This window comes from Lontra canadensis, unplaced genomic scaffold, assembly GCF_010015895.1.
Source record: "Lontra canadensis isolate GAN:19392208 unplaced genomic scaffold, GSC_riverotter_1.0 scaffold85, whole genome shotgun sequence".
Classification (NCBI taxonomy): Eukaryota; Metazoa; Chordata; class Mammalia; order Carnivora; family Mustelidae; genus Lontra; species Lontra canadensis.
The window spans coordinates 7,526,749-7,541,473 of NW_022631079.1; the positions used below are offsets into that span (position 1 = coordinate 7,526,749).

The 14,725-nt window shown below is 49.5% G+C and overlaps 1 protein-coding gene across 5 annotated transcripts in view; it reads right to left on the bottom strand.

The window, feature by feature from the left end:
* Positions 1-1,145: 1,145 nt before the first annotated feature.
* Positions 1,146-14,725, bottom strand: part of MTR (5-methyltetrahydrofolate-homocysteine methyltransferase) — a 105,230-nt gene continuing 91,650 nt past the window's right edge. For 2 of the 5 annotated variants that reach the window (XM_032883100.1, XM_032883101.1), the window contains 6 exons: positions 13,638-13,834; positions 10,970-11,170; positions 9,980-10,172; positions 8,788-8,900; positions 8,267-8,349; positions 1,146-1,230 (listed from right to left, as the gene is read on the bottom strand). In XM_032883100.1, coding sequence (XP_032738991.1) covers positions 1,224-1,230; positions 8,267-8,349; positions 8,788-8,900; positions 9,980-10,172; positions 10,970-11,170; positions 13,638-13,834 — 794 coding nt within the window. In that variant the 3' untranslated portion in view covers positions 1,146-1,223. Of the gene's footprint in view, positions 1,231-7,625; positions 8,350-8,787; positions 8,901-9,979; positions 10,173-10,969; positions 11,171-13,637; positions 13,835-14,725 lie in introns of those variants that run through there. The other 3 variants (XM_032883098.1, XM_032883099.1, XM_032883097.1) reach the window with 2 other exon arrangements.

The following is a 14,725-nucleotide window of genomic DNA, read 5'->3' on the forward strand; positions in this document are numbered from 1 at the left end:
GGACAAGGCAAAAAATAGCCTTGAAAATCACATTCGAAGAAGAGAGAATGTAATGAAATTAGATATTCCACGTGTTGGGAAATGGGACCAAGTTTGGGGCTTAATTGATTTAAATCCTAACTTTTCACTCAGATTATTCAAAATAGCATCTATTTCAAGCTGAGTTTGTTGCCAAGCTAATCTTTTTTAAAGTATGGCAAAAGATTGTTGTAGAACTCTGAAACAGTGCAGAATGAGCCATGTCCCCACCACAAGTCCCTCGCCCCTGGGCCCCCAGTCCCATTGCCCAGCAGTAACCACTTAAGAATTTCCTGTGTACCCTTCCAGACATTTTCACTGCATATACTAGTGTGTTTTTAAACACACACATGGAATGAACATACACTCTGTGTCCTCGGGACACCTGGGTGGCTCAGTCAGTTAAGTGCCTGCCTTCGGCTCAGGTCATGATCTCAGGGTCCTGGGATCAAGTCCCACATTGGGCTCCCTGCTCAGTGGGGAGCCTGCTTCTCCCTCTGCCCCCACTCTAACTCATGCTCTCTCATAAATAAAATCTTTTAAAAAAATACTCTGTATCCTGTAATCTCACCATCCATCCAGCTGATCTGTAGCAAGGAAGCTATGAAGTGAGGCTTTTCTGCAGGGCTGTCAATATGCTGTCTTCACGGGGCAGTATAGAGAATAGGGACGGGGCTGTTCCTTCCAATATGAAATCCTAAAGATGGGTGTTCAGGGTGCTAGGGCTTATTCAAGTCCCAGTCTTCTGAGCAAGAAAAAAATCATCATGGCTCTGTCCCCGCTCACTTAGAAAATACTTTATGCAGTGAACTACCTGGCAGGTACCGACCTAGGCTCTGGGGGTTCTGAGCCCCATCAGCGAGACTGTGCCCCGCCCTCATGGAGCTTCACAGAATGTTCTCCCTACAAACCACTGTCCCCCTGAGAGAATCTGCTCATCAACTCAAGCCAACCTTTACTGAGCATGTATCAGGAACCAAGTTCTTATTTTGAACATGTCAATACAAAGATGATCAAGATTTCAAACCTGCCCTGAAGAATCACAGTCTGATGGGGAAATAGCTTATTCTTCCACCATGACAGTAGTGGGAGATCTGCATGGTTCTAAGGCCTGGCAGGAAGGTTGGAAAGGTTTCCTGAAGCCTGGGTGGAGCTGGGGGCCGGGTTACATCAGGGGGCGGAGACAAGGTGAGCAGAAACCTCCTTCAGGGCCTGCAGAGGGAGAAGGTGGAAAGCTTTGCAAGTGTGTAAGCACTTTGGACAAATCCTAGGCAAGCCGGGCATTACTGGTCTGGACAGCAGGGTAGGGGCGAGCGTGAAGGTTCAGAGAGCTCTCTGGTTACAGCTGCAGCAGCCAGGAAACTCACCCCCGGGGACTGAGTCCAGAGAAGAAATGAGACTCTAAGCCTGGGCAGAGTAGAAGACAGGAACTGAAGAGGTATTTAGTGCATAAAACAGTCACAGTATGGCCACCAACTGGATGTGACATTCCAGAAAGAGGGAGGGTAGGGACAACTCTCAGGTTTAAAATGTGGGGGACTTGTAGATGGAAGTCATCTCTCTGGACTTAGGTGAAAACATATGTTTTTTGTTTTGTTTTTTTACTTTTGCACTATCCGTAACCCTCTTAACTTATATTTTTTCCTGGCATAAAAGTCCTTTTCTATCTTAAAATACTCTCTCCATTCTACCTACCACTCCAACGTTTTGTTTCAATTTTTTATTTAGATTCTAGTTAACATATAGTGCAGTATTAATTTCAGGAGCAAAACATAGTAATTCACTACTTACATACAATACCCAGAGATCATAGCAAGTGCCCTCCTTAATATCCATCACCTGTTTAATCCATCCCCCCACCCATCTCTCCTCCAGCAACCTTCAGTTTGTTCTCTATAATAAAGTCTGTTTCTTGGTTTGCCTCTCCTCCCCCCAACATGTTCACCTGTTTCTTCTTAAATTCCACACGAGTGAAATCATATGGTATTCATCTTTCTTTGACTTATTTTGCTTAGTGTACGACACTCTAGCTCTATCCACATCATTGCAAATGGTTAAGATTCCATTCTTTTTGATGGCTGAGTAATATTCCTGTGTGTGTGTGTGTGTGTGTGTGTGTGTGTGTGTGTGTACACACACACACACATCTTCTTCACTTACCTGTCAATAGACATCTGGATTCTTTCCGTAGTTTGGCTCTTGTTAACAATGCTGCTACAAACATTGGTGTACAGGTGCCCCTTCAAATCAGTATTTTTGTAACCTTTGGGTAAATACCCAGTAGTGTAATTGCTGGGTAGTAGGGTAGTTCTACTTTTAACTTTCTGAGGAACCTCCATATTGTTTTCCAGAGTGGCTGCACCAGCTTACATTCCCACCAGCTGTGTAAAAGGGTTCCCTTTCTGTGCATCCTCACCAACATCTGCTGTTCCCTGTGTTAATTTTAGCCATTGTGACAGGTGTGAGGTGGTATCTCACTGTGGTTTTGATTTACATTTCCCCGAGGATGAGTGATGTTGAACATCTTTTCATGTGTCTGTTGGCCATCTGGATGTCTTCTTTGGAAAAACATCTACTCATATCTTCTTCCCATTTCTTGATTGGATTATTTGTTTTTTGGATGTTAAGTTTCAGCTAATGGTGTTGGAAAACTGGAGAGCAACATGCAAAAGATTGAAACTGGATGACTTTCTCACACCACATGCAAAGATAAATTAAAAATGGGTGAAAGACCTAAATGTGAGACAGGAATCCATCAAAATCCTAGAGAAGAACACAGGCAGTAACCTCTTTGACATTTGTCATTGCAGCTTCTTACTAAGGATTGTATCTCCTGAGGTAAGGGAAACAAAAGCAAAAACAAACTTTTGGGACTACAGCAAAATAAAAAGCTTCCACAGAGCTAAGGAAACAATCAACAAAACTAAAAGACAGTCTTTGGAATGGGAGAAGATATTTGCAAATAACATATCTGATAAAGGTTTAGTATCCAAAATCTGTAACGGACTAATCAAACTCAACACCCAATGTTCTTCAAGTAACAGACAATTTCTTCACCACACATTCAACCTTCAACCCACCACCATCCGCCAATGGTCCCCACATCCCCTGATGATGCTGCAGCAATGCCCCCTCTCCTGGACCTCCGGATGTGGACTCTCCCAGAGAGCTGCCCCCCCCAACCCATTCCTGGAATCCAGCTCTGTCTTGGGCTCCCTCCTCCTCACACTCTCCACAAGCTGTCCTGTCCACCCTTGTGACCTGAACTCCATCTGACCTCCCCGATCCTAAGGCCAGTCTTCCAAAATTCCAAAGTCACTTTTTTGACTGCCTGTATTCAGTCTCGTCAAACCTGTCCCAAAGTCATCTCTTCTACCCTCCTACATCCTGTGCCATAGCAAGCGGTACTGCGTGCACTCATTCACCAAAGTCCGACAGGCGGGAACCACGCTGGCCCTCAGCCCGGGGAACCGTGGCCCCTGCCCATAGCACCCCTCTGCCCCCACCTCTGCACTGTTCACTCTGGTCGACACGGCCTTCCTTTCCAAAAAAACATCTACTTGACACACACACAACATTATATACAAAGTCACCAACTCAGATTTTCACTTATTATTGTCTTTATTTAAAATATACTTAATACATGCCTTAAATACAACATTTAACACATAAAACTCTGTTACAAGGCATACATAAACCTATCATTCAACCCAAGAACTGAGTATTACTAATAACTTGCATCCACCCACGTATCCCTCTGCAATCTGCTCCGCTTCCCCACTCAGGGTTAATTCTGCTGCTAAATTTTGGTTTATTGTTTTTACTTTTTTTTTTTTTTAAACACAACAGTTTTACTGTTTACATATGGTTAGACAGTATATTCTTTGGTTTTGCTTGTTTAGAGGCTCCATAAAAATAGCATCATAGCACATGGTCTTCTGGAATCTGCTTTGGTTGCTTATTTCTGAGATTCACTCTTATTGTCCCGTACAGCTGCGGTTCATTCATTCCCACCACTGAATAATACCCCTCAGCGTGAATATACCTCACTTATGTATCCATCTCCCTAGAGACAGATGGACATTTTGGGTTTTTCGGTTCTTGACTCTTATGAAGATGTTACCATGAACGTTCTCGCCCACACCTCCAGGTGCAGGTGTGCAAATCTGTTAGATCCCCAAGAGGGAGTCTGAATTGGAAGCCAGATCCTAAGGCACTGCAGGAGTTCCACTCTGGCGGGGGAGCGTAGTTTTCTGAAGCACAGGTGCCTGGTCACTGGCCGTAGCTGTTTCGGCATCCCATATCGTCAGGCTCCTGAACTTCCTCAAACCTCACGGGTGTAAAATGAGATCTCGTTGTTGTCTTCATTCGTATTTCTGATCTCTGATGCCATGCAACATGTTTTTGTAAGCCATGTGTATTTCCTCTTCTGGGAAATGCCTTTTCTGGTCTAATTCTGCCCAGTTTCTTTTTTTTCTTAAATAGGAACCCTCTATCTGTTCTGCTTACTAATCCTTTGTCAGTTTAAGTGTAATACAAACATCTCAAGTCATGGCTTGTCTTTTCGCTTTCAATTGTTTATTAGCTTAGCATCAGTCTTTAAAAAAAAAAAACAAAACGGTTGATGTAACCATCTTTTCTTTTTGTGGTTAGTGCTTTATGTCTCGAGGGATTCTTTCCTGCCCTAAGGCTTGTCTACGCAAACAATGAAACATATATATTTTTTTATTTAAGACCTTAATATATTTGGAATTGATGGCTGGATAACTTGTGCGGCAGAAACCAGATCTCATCTTTTTCCTTCAGATAAGCATCGTCACAGCACCCTGTGTGGTCACCCTGCCTGTCCTCCCAGATGTGCCAAGCCACCTCCGCCATGTCATAAAGGTCAAGACGCACATGGGTTATTCTGCGGCTCCCCATTTCACAGCCCTGCTCGGAATGCCCACCTCTGCACCACACACAACAAAACTACTGACTCGTAACCTCGTCTTCATATTTGGAAGCACTCAGCTATTCTTAATCCTTTCCTTTTCCGTATAAATTTAAGAATCTGCTTGTCACCCAGAACACAGCTTCTACTATAATTTCTGTTGGAAATGGCACTGAACCTACAGATCAATTTGGGGAGACCGGATACCTTTACAACCTTTCATATCCCTGTTTGTGAACACAGACAGCTCTTCTTTTGTTCCTACCTTGCTTTATCTTTATTCTTCAAGTCCCAAGTCAGGCCTTCATCTAAGCATTGCCTTCCCAAAGTGTCTCAACTGCTGTCCTGACTAAAGTAGGCTAAGTGTGTGTTTCCCATGCTCACTTTCCAGATCCCTGTAACAGTCCAAGCCAAAGGTGATACAGGCTGTGAGGTTTGGTCCTGGAGTGGTGGCACCATTCTTCACGATTGAATTTTATAATTGCAGAGGAATGAGACGAGACACATGGGGTCTGAGATGTCCATCTGTCCAGGGCTGTTGGATATATGCTGTGCTCTTCAGGACGGAGCTCAGATGGGAATACTGACTCCGTGAGATCGCCCAGTGAAACTACACGTGCTAAGGAGGTCACCAATGACAGGCCCTTGAGCACACCAGGATTTAAATGGGCAGAGGAAGAAAAAAAGTATGAAAATGGCTGAGAAATGACCAAAACACAGAAGGATAACCAGAGAGTGATGCCACGGGGAAAGTAAGGAAAGGTGAGTTTTGAAAAAGCGGGTCAGTATTGTCCAAGCCCAAACAGATGACAATCACTGGGAAGGCCAATGGGTCTAACCTCTGAGGCGTCAGTGATGCCAGAAGAGGCAGGTAGAAACCCAACTTCACTGGGTTCACCCAGTGTGGGTTCACACAAGTGGCCTCCTAGATGCAAAGTAAAAATGAAAAAAGCGAGCTGACTTGCTTTGAAATGCAAAAGGAGAGAAAGAGGGCGCAGCAGATACTCAGTATCAGTTGAGGGTGTGCCAAAAAGAAACAAAAAGAAGGTGGACTGTTCTCTATTGAGTTTGGCTATGAGTGCAGGGAGGACAGAGGAGAACATCTCCAAAGAGAAATGGGTTGTCCTACACCCAATCCCCCCACCACCCCACAAACCAGGCTCCTCAGTGCGGACAGCACAGCAAGCAGCAGAGAGAGGAAGATCCCAAACAAGCACCTCTTTAGAGGGAAAAATAATGTGGCCTCTTTGGTGAAAATGGTGACAGCAAGTGGGTTCACGGGACAGCCATCGACGGCGATGACCAGAAGAGGTTCTGCGTGGACAGCTCCGACACAGAAGGGACCCTGTATTCAGCACAGCCACCTACCTGCCTTCCTAGGGTGTGACATGTACAGGGGAGGGGTTTTCAATTTGCATTTTACATTCTTTCACGAATATGCAGGCGCTCAAACTTGCACGAACTGCTTTTGTCTTTGGAGAAAAAAAAAGGGCACCCCTCGTGGGATCAGAGGAATGATACATTCAAGGAAGCCATTCTGTCACATCATCAGCTGAGGGAAGAGATGGTAAATACTCAGTGCCATCAGGAGACTCTAAGCAACGCTACTTCCGACGAAATGCATTCAAACATTCGGAGGAGATCACTCTTTCTCACGGAGGAAGGTACCAAGAATAACACACCTGTTATGGACCAGAAGGTAAGTCTTGCAACGGAGTCCCGTTCTCAGTCAGGCACAGACGAACGGTACCCACAGAAGCACACAGCTGCGTTCGCTTCAAGGGCCAGGGACGGCTGAAGGCCCATTACCGCTAAGTCCACGGGGACACAAGGCAAATGCAGAGGCTTCTCCTTCTCCTGAGACGTTCTCCCTTTGCTCCAATGCACCTGAACATACACTTGCTAGAACTGCTCGGGGAAGCAAGGCCAGCTATGAGAGCGGAGGGAGGGGGCTGTCACACCAAACGTGAGTTCTACCGGTTCACAGGACACGGAGGCAGCTGCCCTGTCCCAGTCACAGCGTAAACAGGGGTGTAATCCCAGGAAAGGGCACCAAGGGCAGTCAGACCGGTCGTTACCAAGCGCATCCCCTGGTATCGTCTCGCCTCTGTTAGTCTATTCCCTTGCCAGGAAGACTAACCATGTGCTTGGAAGTAAAGCTACCCACTGAGTCCCACAGGAGCCACCGTGAGTCAGAGCCCCTGCCACGTGCCCTATGCGCAGCGCCTCACCTACCTGCCCCTCCGGCCCCTGACAGAGGAACTGGAATCGCGGTCTCCGCTTTAACAGATGAGAAGACAGTGCTGGAGAGTGGAGGCAATCTGCCTGCGTCACACAGGCAGTGGCAAAGATGAAATGTGAATCCAGGTAGGTCTGCCTTCAAAGTTCATGTTCTTCGCCGTCTCCCCCGAAACAACCGACAACACTTCATGGTGCTGTTCCTACACTGCGGGAACCCGCAGCTGGGTTGGTGCAGAAATGGGGGTGAGTGGAATCACGCTGCTCATCCGTCCAACTCCGCACGGGACACCCCAGCTCAGTGGAGGGCCTGCTCAATTCCAGAAAACAGCCACAAGACGCTAACCATGCTGAGCAGCCACCTCACCCCACTTCGTTCTACCCCGTCAGGGCAGGGAACATGAACTCCTACGAGAACACCACTGTTTGCACAGCCTGAGCATTTCTGAGTGGTCAACGGTGAGAGCGGGCCTTCTGCCAAAGGGACTTCTGCACCCATGTAATCGGGACTTGAGAAAATGAAAATGAGGTCTTCCAGAGGGAGATCAAACGTACACCTTGTTCCCTGTCAGAGTCTACTATTACAACCATTCAGATTAAAATGCCCCACTGCACGCATTGTGATTTTGCCAGGGGTCACATTTTTTCCATACATTTCTCTATTCAGCTAAGTCTCGGGCCTTTTTCTCAGAGAGCAAGAGAAAGGAAAAAAAAAAAAAGATAACAACTGGCCTCCTAGATGCAAAGTAAAAACGAAAAAAGCAAGCTGACTTGCTTTGAAATGCAAAAGACCTCTATCTCCAGCCTGTCCCGTCCAGAGGGACCAGGAAAACCCCCAGAGCTGTGCGTGCTGCTCTCGGTTCAAGGTCCCCTAGAAAGGAACCACTTGCTTTCCAAGGGACACAGGGAGGTTCCATCCACCAAATGGTTTTCCAAAGCCTGAAGCAGAACGAATGTCGCCCAGGGGCAGCCGGGCTGGTCTGCTGCTGCCGTTCATTTTAAAGGCACTCTACACTATGCTTCCTTGAGGATCCTCAAGCAGAGAAAAGGATTTAAAAAAAAAAAAAAAAAAGTTACTCTGTGTCGTATCCCAAAATGGGTCCCAGCCATTTCTCAACCTCAGCCACAGACATGTTCTTCCGCAGAGCGTAATCCTCAATCTGCAAAAGATTAAAAGCAGCACATCGAACCCAAATGGTAAGACTTTCTGAAGTGAAGTTGACACAGGATTTGCTAGGAAATGTGGAATGCCTTCCATGTCTTGTCTTATAGCAATCTACTAAGCTAGATGGAGACGGATTATTTGTCTAGTCACCAAGTTGCCTTGTTCTCTGGGCACGAGACAACACACAGTAAGTCTCTGGTGCTGAGATGATGCTGGAGTGCATGAGCACTGGGGACGTAGGTGCGTAGATGGGAGGGCGAGGATCGGGGTAACGAGCTGATACCAAATGAAGACATTAACTGGAGGTGAATTTTGTCACACTTTCCCTTCCTTTTTATTCTCATTCACATGTAAAATAAAATAGGTTCTTTGGTTCCATGTAAGACAAGACAGGTATCTAGGGAAGCCATACACAACGAAACAGCTAACTTACCTGATCCTTGGAAATTTTCCCCACTGAGAAGTATTTGGACTTCAAATTAGAGAAGTAAAGGCCGGATACTGCTGAAGCAGGTGCCATTGCTAGGGATTCCGTTAACTTAATGCCTGGAGAAAGCAACACAAGGGGAAAATGCTGATTTCTCCAGTGCCTAGCACAGGGCCTGGTGGTTGGCAGCAGGCCCTGTGCTAGGGCAATTAACCCTTGTTGAGGAAGAAGAGGTGAAGGAAAGTGAGCTCATGCCGTCGATGTGGACACATGACACAGCATGAAATTCAGGCCAGTCTCCTCTAACTCAAGGGGACAGGCCTGGAAAAGACTATCTGTACCCCTCCCGCCGCCAGTCCTCTACTATCAGAGACAGAGGCCTCCTCTTGCTCCTAAGCCTGGGCCTCTCACACAGAAGGAGCACCAGCCCTGGGAGGAAGGCACCATGTAGACCCCAGGCTCCTGCCCCTTGGGATGACCAACCGTCGGGCCCTGAGAACGGGCCCACAGCAGTACTCAGAGGGAGTCCCAGGCTGCCCCATCTAACCCACTCATCTTATGGACAAGGAACAGAGCAGCATGAAACTTAAACACTGCCAGAGAGCACCGGGTAGCTTACAGCAGGGAAGGACTCGAATCGGTATCTTATGGCTCCGGGAGTCCACGCCATTCCTGCCGGTGTATACCCAAATGCCTCAGTCCCTTACCAGAACCTAAATCCCCTTCACCTGATCGACACTGACGGCTTCGGATTCATTCACTGACACTGTTAACTGTGTCAATAAAGGGTAAAACCCAGGAGAGGGAAGAGGTGAGGAGCAGGAGCCATGTCCAGACACACAGTCTGTGAGCGACATGAACTACTGAAGGCTAATGGAGAGGTGAGAAGCAGTGACAAGCCCTGAAGTGGGGAATCACGGCGGGAGATGGGCGGGCAGTATGGTAAGCTCAATTCTCATCTGTTACAGGTTAAGAGAAAGTAACGGAAGTCAATCAATCTGAAAGTGGGGGTATGGGACGACCATTCAATAATGTGAACGTAAAATCGTGTGATCAGCAGCCAGACGTGAGACAGGGTGGGACTTCACTGTGAGCCTTTCCACGTGTTGACACGTGTGGCCCCATGTGTGCTGCTGTGACAGGAGCACACCCATGACCCGCACAAAGCTGGAGGGCGCCCCCCAGTCCCCGCACGCACCCGTGCACCGCTCCACGTCGGCCAGCTTCCACATGGTGAGCTTCTCGCTGTGGTCAGGCTGGCTGGGGTAGCCGGGGGCCGGCCGGATGCCCTTGTAGCGCAGCCGCCGCAGGTCGGCCACGTCCAGCTGCTCGCAGCGGCAGTAGGCCCACAGCTCCCTGCGGACCCGCTCATGCAGCTCCTCCGCGAAGGCCTGCAGCAGGGAACGAGGCGTGCGCGGGTGAGGCAGGAGCTCCCGGCCCCCTGGCCCACCTGCCCTCAAAGCCCACCAGGGCGCCCCCCTCGCCTGCACTGCAAGAGGAAGGAACCAGGCGAGAGAGGCGGGACAGGATTCCCCGCTCACCTGTCGCTCCCTTAGCAGCTCTCTGCCCGGGCTCTGACGTCCCCTCTTCGAGGACCTGGGGGATTCGAGGTCCCTGAACTAAAACATTTCCCTGACAGTGGCCAGGAGGAGACACAAGGACCATTCCAGCTGCCAGTACCTCCCCTGCCAGCCTTGGGAAAAGGGAGAGGGGACCCTGGCCACGCACAGAAAGATGAGGAATCTACAGCGCATCACAACAGGAGAACGAGGAGCCCTGGCACAGAATCTGTCCTGCATTTCTCAGGCACCTCACGAGGACGTCACAACAAGCAAAGGGAGACATCACAACTGCAGGAGAGACACCGTGGTTCTAAGGACAGCTAGGAACTGTGGCACTGCTGGAGGTGTCCCTTTGCCCAAAACATGATGTGTGAGAGCAATTCGAGAAAAGCAGATTTAAAGTTGCATGTGACTAGGTGTGGTGCATAAACAATGAATCTTGGAACACTGAAAAACTAAATTTAAAAAATAATAAAAAAATTAAAATAGAATAAAATTGCATGGGATGCTAACGCCAGCCTCATCTGACTCGGTAAAAACGAAACAGCAGGACGTGGATGCCAAGGGCTGCCCAGCACCTGGCCCCCGTAGCACTTCCCATCCTGTGCCCAGCACCACTGCTCTACCTCTGCCAGTCGGTCTCCCAGAGCCTTGACCATGATGCTGCTGTAGTCGTCACACTCCTGCTCATAGGCCCTGCTCAACTCCTCCACGCCGAAGCAGGCGACGGCAAACAGGCCCAGGTAGTCGCGGACACCGGAATGCAGTGGAGCGATGAAGTCCGAGAGGCAGTGGTACGCATCCGTGCTGGCGGAGTCCTTCTCGGCCTTCAAACCCAACAGACAGACGGACCAACCGTCAGCACGGACGTGGGAGCAACGTGCAACAGACGGCAATCTAGTCTTAGCAGACAGATCTAAGCTTCGCACAGGGAGGTCTATTTTGTTCGCTGCTATATCCCCAGCACTTAGAAGAGGGCCTGATATGTAGCAAGTATTCAATAAATATTTGTTGAATCAACAAGAGAGATAAGATTCTAAAAAAATACATGACATGACGTGACAGGTCAGTCAAGAAACCCCTGAGTTTGCTCCTTCCCACGTTTACCCTGTCTCCAGGCCCTGTGCTAGCAACCAGAACCCTAAGCATTCATCTAAAATAAATTTTCCCCGAAGGTGTTTTCAATTCAAAATCAACATTAAATCTGAAAGTTACATCCAAAAGGGATCCACTAAACGCATAAGCCTCTAGTTCGCATCAGCACAGTTCAGCAGACGTCTGGTCGGCAGCCCAGGACCACATGCCGCCAGCCACGGTGGTGGCTCGGGAGACCCAGAATTCAGCAGCCTAGCTTCGGGAGCCTCTCCTCCAGGCTGGATGCCCATCCTTGCCTGTTTCTCATGCCCAAATGCTGACAGACTGCCCCCTGCCACCAAGAGGGCAGATAAGGTCATACACATATTTCACAACCAAGAAATACCTGCTGGGAAGATGAACAGCCAGTAGCTAGTATGTGCTGCGTGCTTACGGGAAGATGAACAGCCAGTAGCTAGTGCGTACTGAGTGCTTATTGTACGTCAGGCACTATTCTTGGTGCTGCTCGTGAATTCGCTAATTTCATGCTGCCAACTACCAAGTGAAGTAAGGAAGTGATACCATCAGGCCCATTTCAGACAGGAAACCAGAGACAGAGCTTGCCGGTGGTAGGTCAGGGGTCTGATACCACAACCCACACTCTTGACTACTGTATGGCACGTAAGACTGATCAATTAATCAATGAGCAGCACACCAGAGGCTTCAGAGCTATCATTTGCTTGCAGGCTCTGGAAACAGGCACAGCCGAACCAACACTGGGCAGAAATGGTTACGCGGCCAGAAGGTGTTTGATCATGGCCCCCAGAAATGTCAGGAGCACAGAGACCACTGTGCAGGGAGGAGCGGCTTTCCAGCTACACTCTGTCCATCAACCATTCTTCGCTAACAGAAGCCAGAGGGAGACAGAGCTTCCCGGCACCAAAAGGAGAGACAGGTCACAAAGCACCGCAGCACTGAAGAGACAGTCACTATGGTCACCGAGACAGAAGCCTCTCAAGGCGGTAAGTGGCTGCAGCCAGAATCTTCAGAACACTGGGAGAAAGCTCAGTGAGTTATCTGAATGTGTAACATATGCACATGGAGAAGTCATTCCATTAACTGCCCTCGCATGGCCTGCCACAGCCTGCCTGGTCATGACTGGAGCTGGACGTAAAAACCTGGCCAGGGCAGAGGTTTGTGACCTGAGTTACACCTGCAGAAGCAAAGTCACCAGCTGACTAGTGAGGAGGGGCAGGAACAGAACACTAGAGCCGGCAGCCCGTGTTCTGTGGTGTCGGAGCCTGGGCATAGGCAGGAGTGATGGAGCTGCCCTCCCCGACCTTATTATGGGAGCAACATCCCAAACTACAGAATCCCGTCAGATGCTGTTATAGTGAAATTATGAATTACGTCACTATGAATTACGTGGTGCTTACGATTAAAAGCAATACTATCACTTCTGAATGACCGAAAACGGCAGTGGAACTCTGCAGGATGACTTACTGCAACCCTTTGTTAATGGCTCTGGTGAGTTCCGGCTCCAATTCTGGAGGACAACTATTTCTCCTCGCGGCCACATGGACACGCGCACGGTATCTGCACTCTCCTGGGAAGGGACACGGCAGAGCCAGGCGTGTTCAGAAATGCCGGTTCGCACTGAGGGAGGCCAGCGCGATGAAGGAACAGCTGCCAGGTGCGACGAGCCTTGCTCCCCTCTCTGAGGCCGTGGACGTAGCACCATCTCCGTGAGCCTTCCTCCCCCACCCCATGGAATGGAGATGTAAACTGTCTATGGCAAGGCGGCATGGAAATGAAGGACGGTCTGGCCAGCACTGAGCTAAGCACCTGGCCCCTCACAGACATTCAGCAAACTTGTGTCCCCGCCTGTCTTCCCCTTGAGATAGGGAGCCACTGGCCTATTTTAATAATATGCATGCACGCAAACTGATGTTTTTGGTTAAGGCAATGTCCATCTGTGTGTGAGCACCAAGGCAGCAACAGCGTGTCCCATCAGCCTGTCCAACACCACCTCGAACACCCCCTCTTCCTGGTGCAAGGGGTCAGCCTCTCAACCCACACCGGCTCCTTCTCACCACTGTCCTCACAAATGCCTGTGAGTGGTCTTCCGGGGTGAGGCAGTACAGACCTATCATGCAGACACAGCGCAGGCTTATGTAATTGCTACTGACGGTTTTTGTGGCAGCGCATGGCTTCCTGTACCTGCTGCCTTAGCCCGTGGAAGGTGGCTATGGGCTCTGCAGACTGCGGCACGGCGTCCTCTGCATAAAGGTGGATGTCGTCTTCCACGCTCTGCGCCGGCCAGAACCCCACCACGCCCCTGGCTCGGAGCTTCTTCTGATCGATCAGCACTTCCAGCATGTTCTGGGCATCGTCATAGACTTTTTTGGCCTCTTCGCCTATTAGGAGAACATGGTGAGAATTCACTTAAAAATGCCAACGAGAGCCAGTAAAAAAGCACTTCTTTTTAAAGCCACTCTTCCTCCTCAGCCGTCTTCTCCCACTCTCCCTTTTCCCCCCACATATTTCACTGCTGCTTGTCTGTGGCTGGGGTTGGCCATTCAGGCTGACTGCAGCGCCCCCAATTGCCTCAGTTCAACAAAGGGCAGAGAGCCCAACCTGGTAGCCCCCAGCAAGTGAAGCCAGCCAGATCCTTCCATCACCGACCATCCTTGTGCACCCATCACACCAGGGACCTCCAAGTGGCCTCTGGGGCCATGGAACAGGTGGAGGAGGGAAATGTGGGCCCAGCCCCTTAGCAGTGCTTCCAGGGCTGCACGTGGGTGGCTGTCCCGTGCCAGGCCCCTCTTGGCCCTAACCCCACCCTCCTAGCAGGACACCCCTCCACCTTGCTCTCCTCTGGCTCTCTCCTAATCCTCTGAGCAGCTTGGTATGGTGACCCCATGCCTCTGCGGGTAGATTCTGGGGGTGGGACTGGGCCGGAGAAATGGGGCCAGTGGTTTAGCAGCTCACCCATGTCTCTAGTCTCTCACCCCCTAATTCCACCAGTGCTCCAGGCACAATGGACTCCTGGCATTTCCCCCAATGGACACACGTGACTGTGCTTTCCCATCTTCTGTCTCCTCTGCCCAGGACACCCTTTTCTCCAGGGACATCTCACATCCCTAGTCACGGTCCCTCCCACTTCATTTTCAAAAAGCACTTCACGTACCACTTCCCCCAGGAAGCCTCCCCTGACCTCCCAGTCTGAGGCCTCGTTGCCTTGTGTCCACAAATGCCCTGGACTCAGCCCCATGGCAGGAGCGTGGCGGGCCGTGCAGCAACTGCCC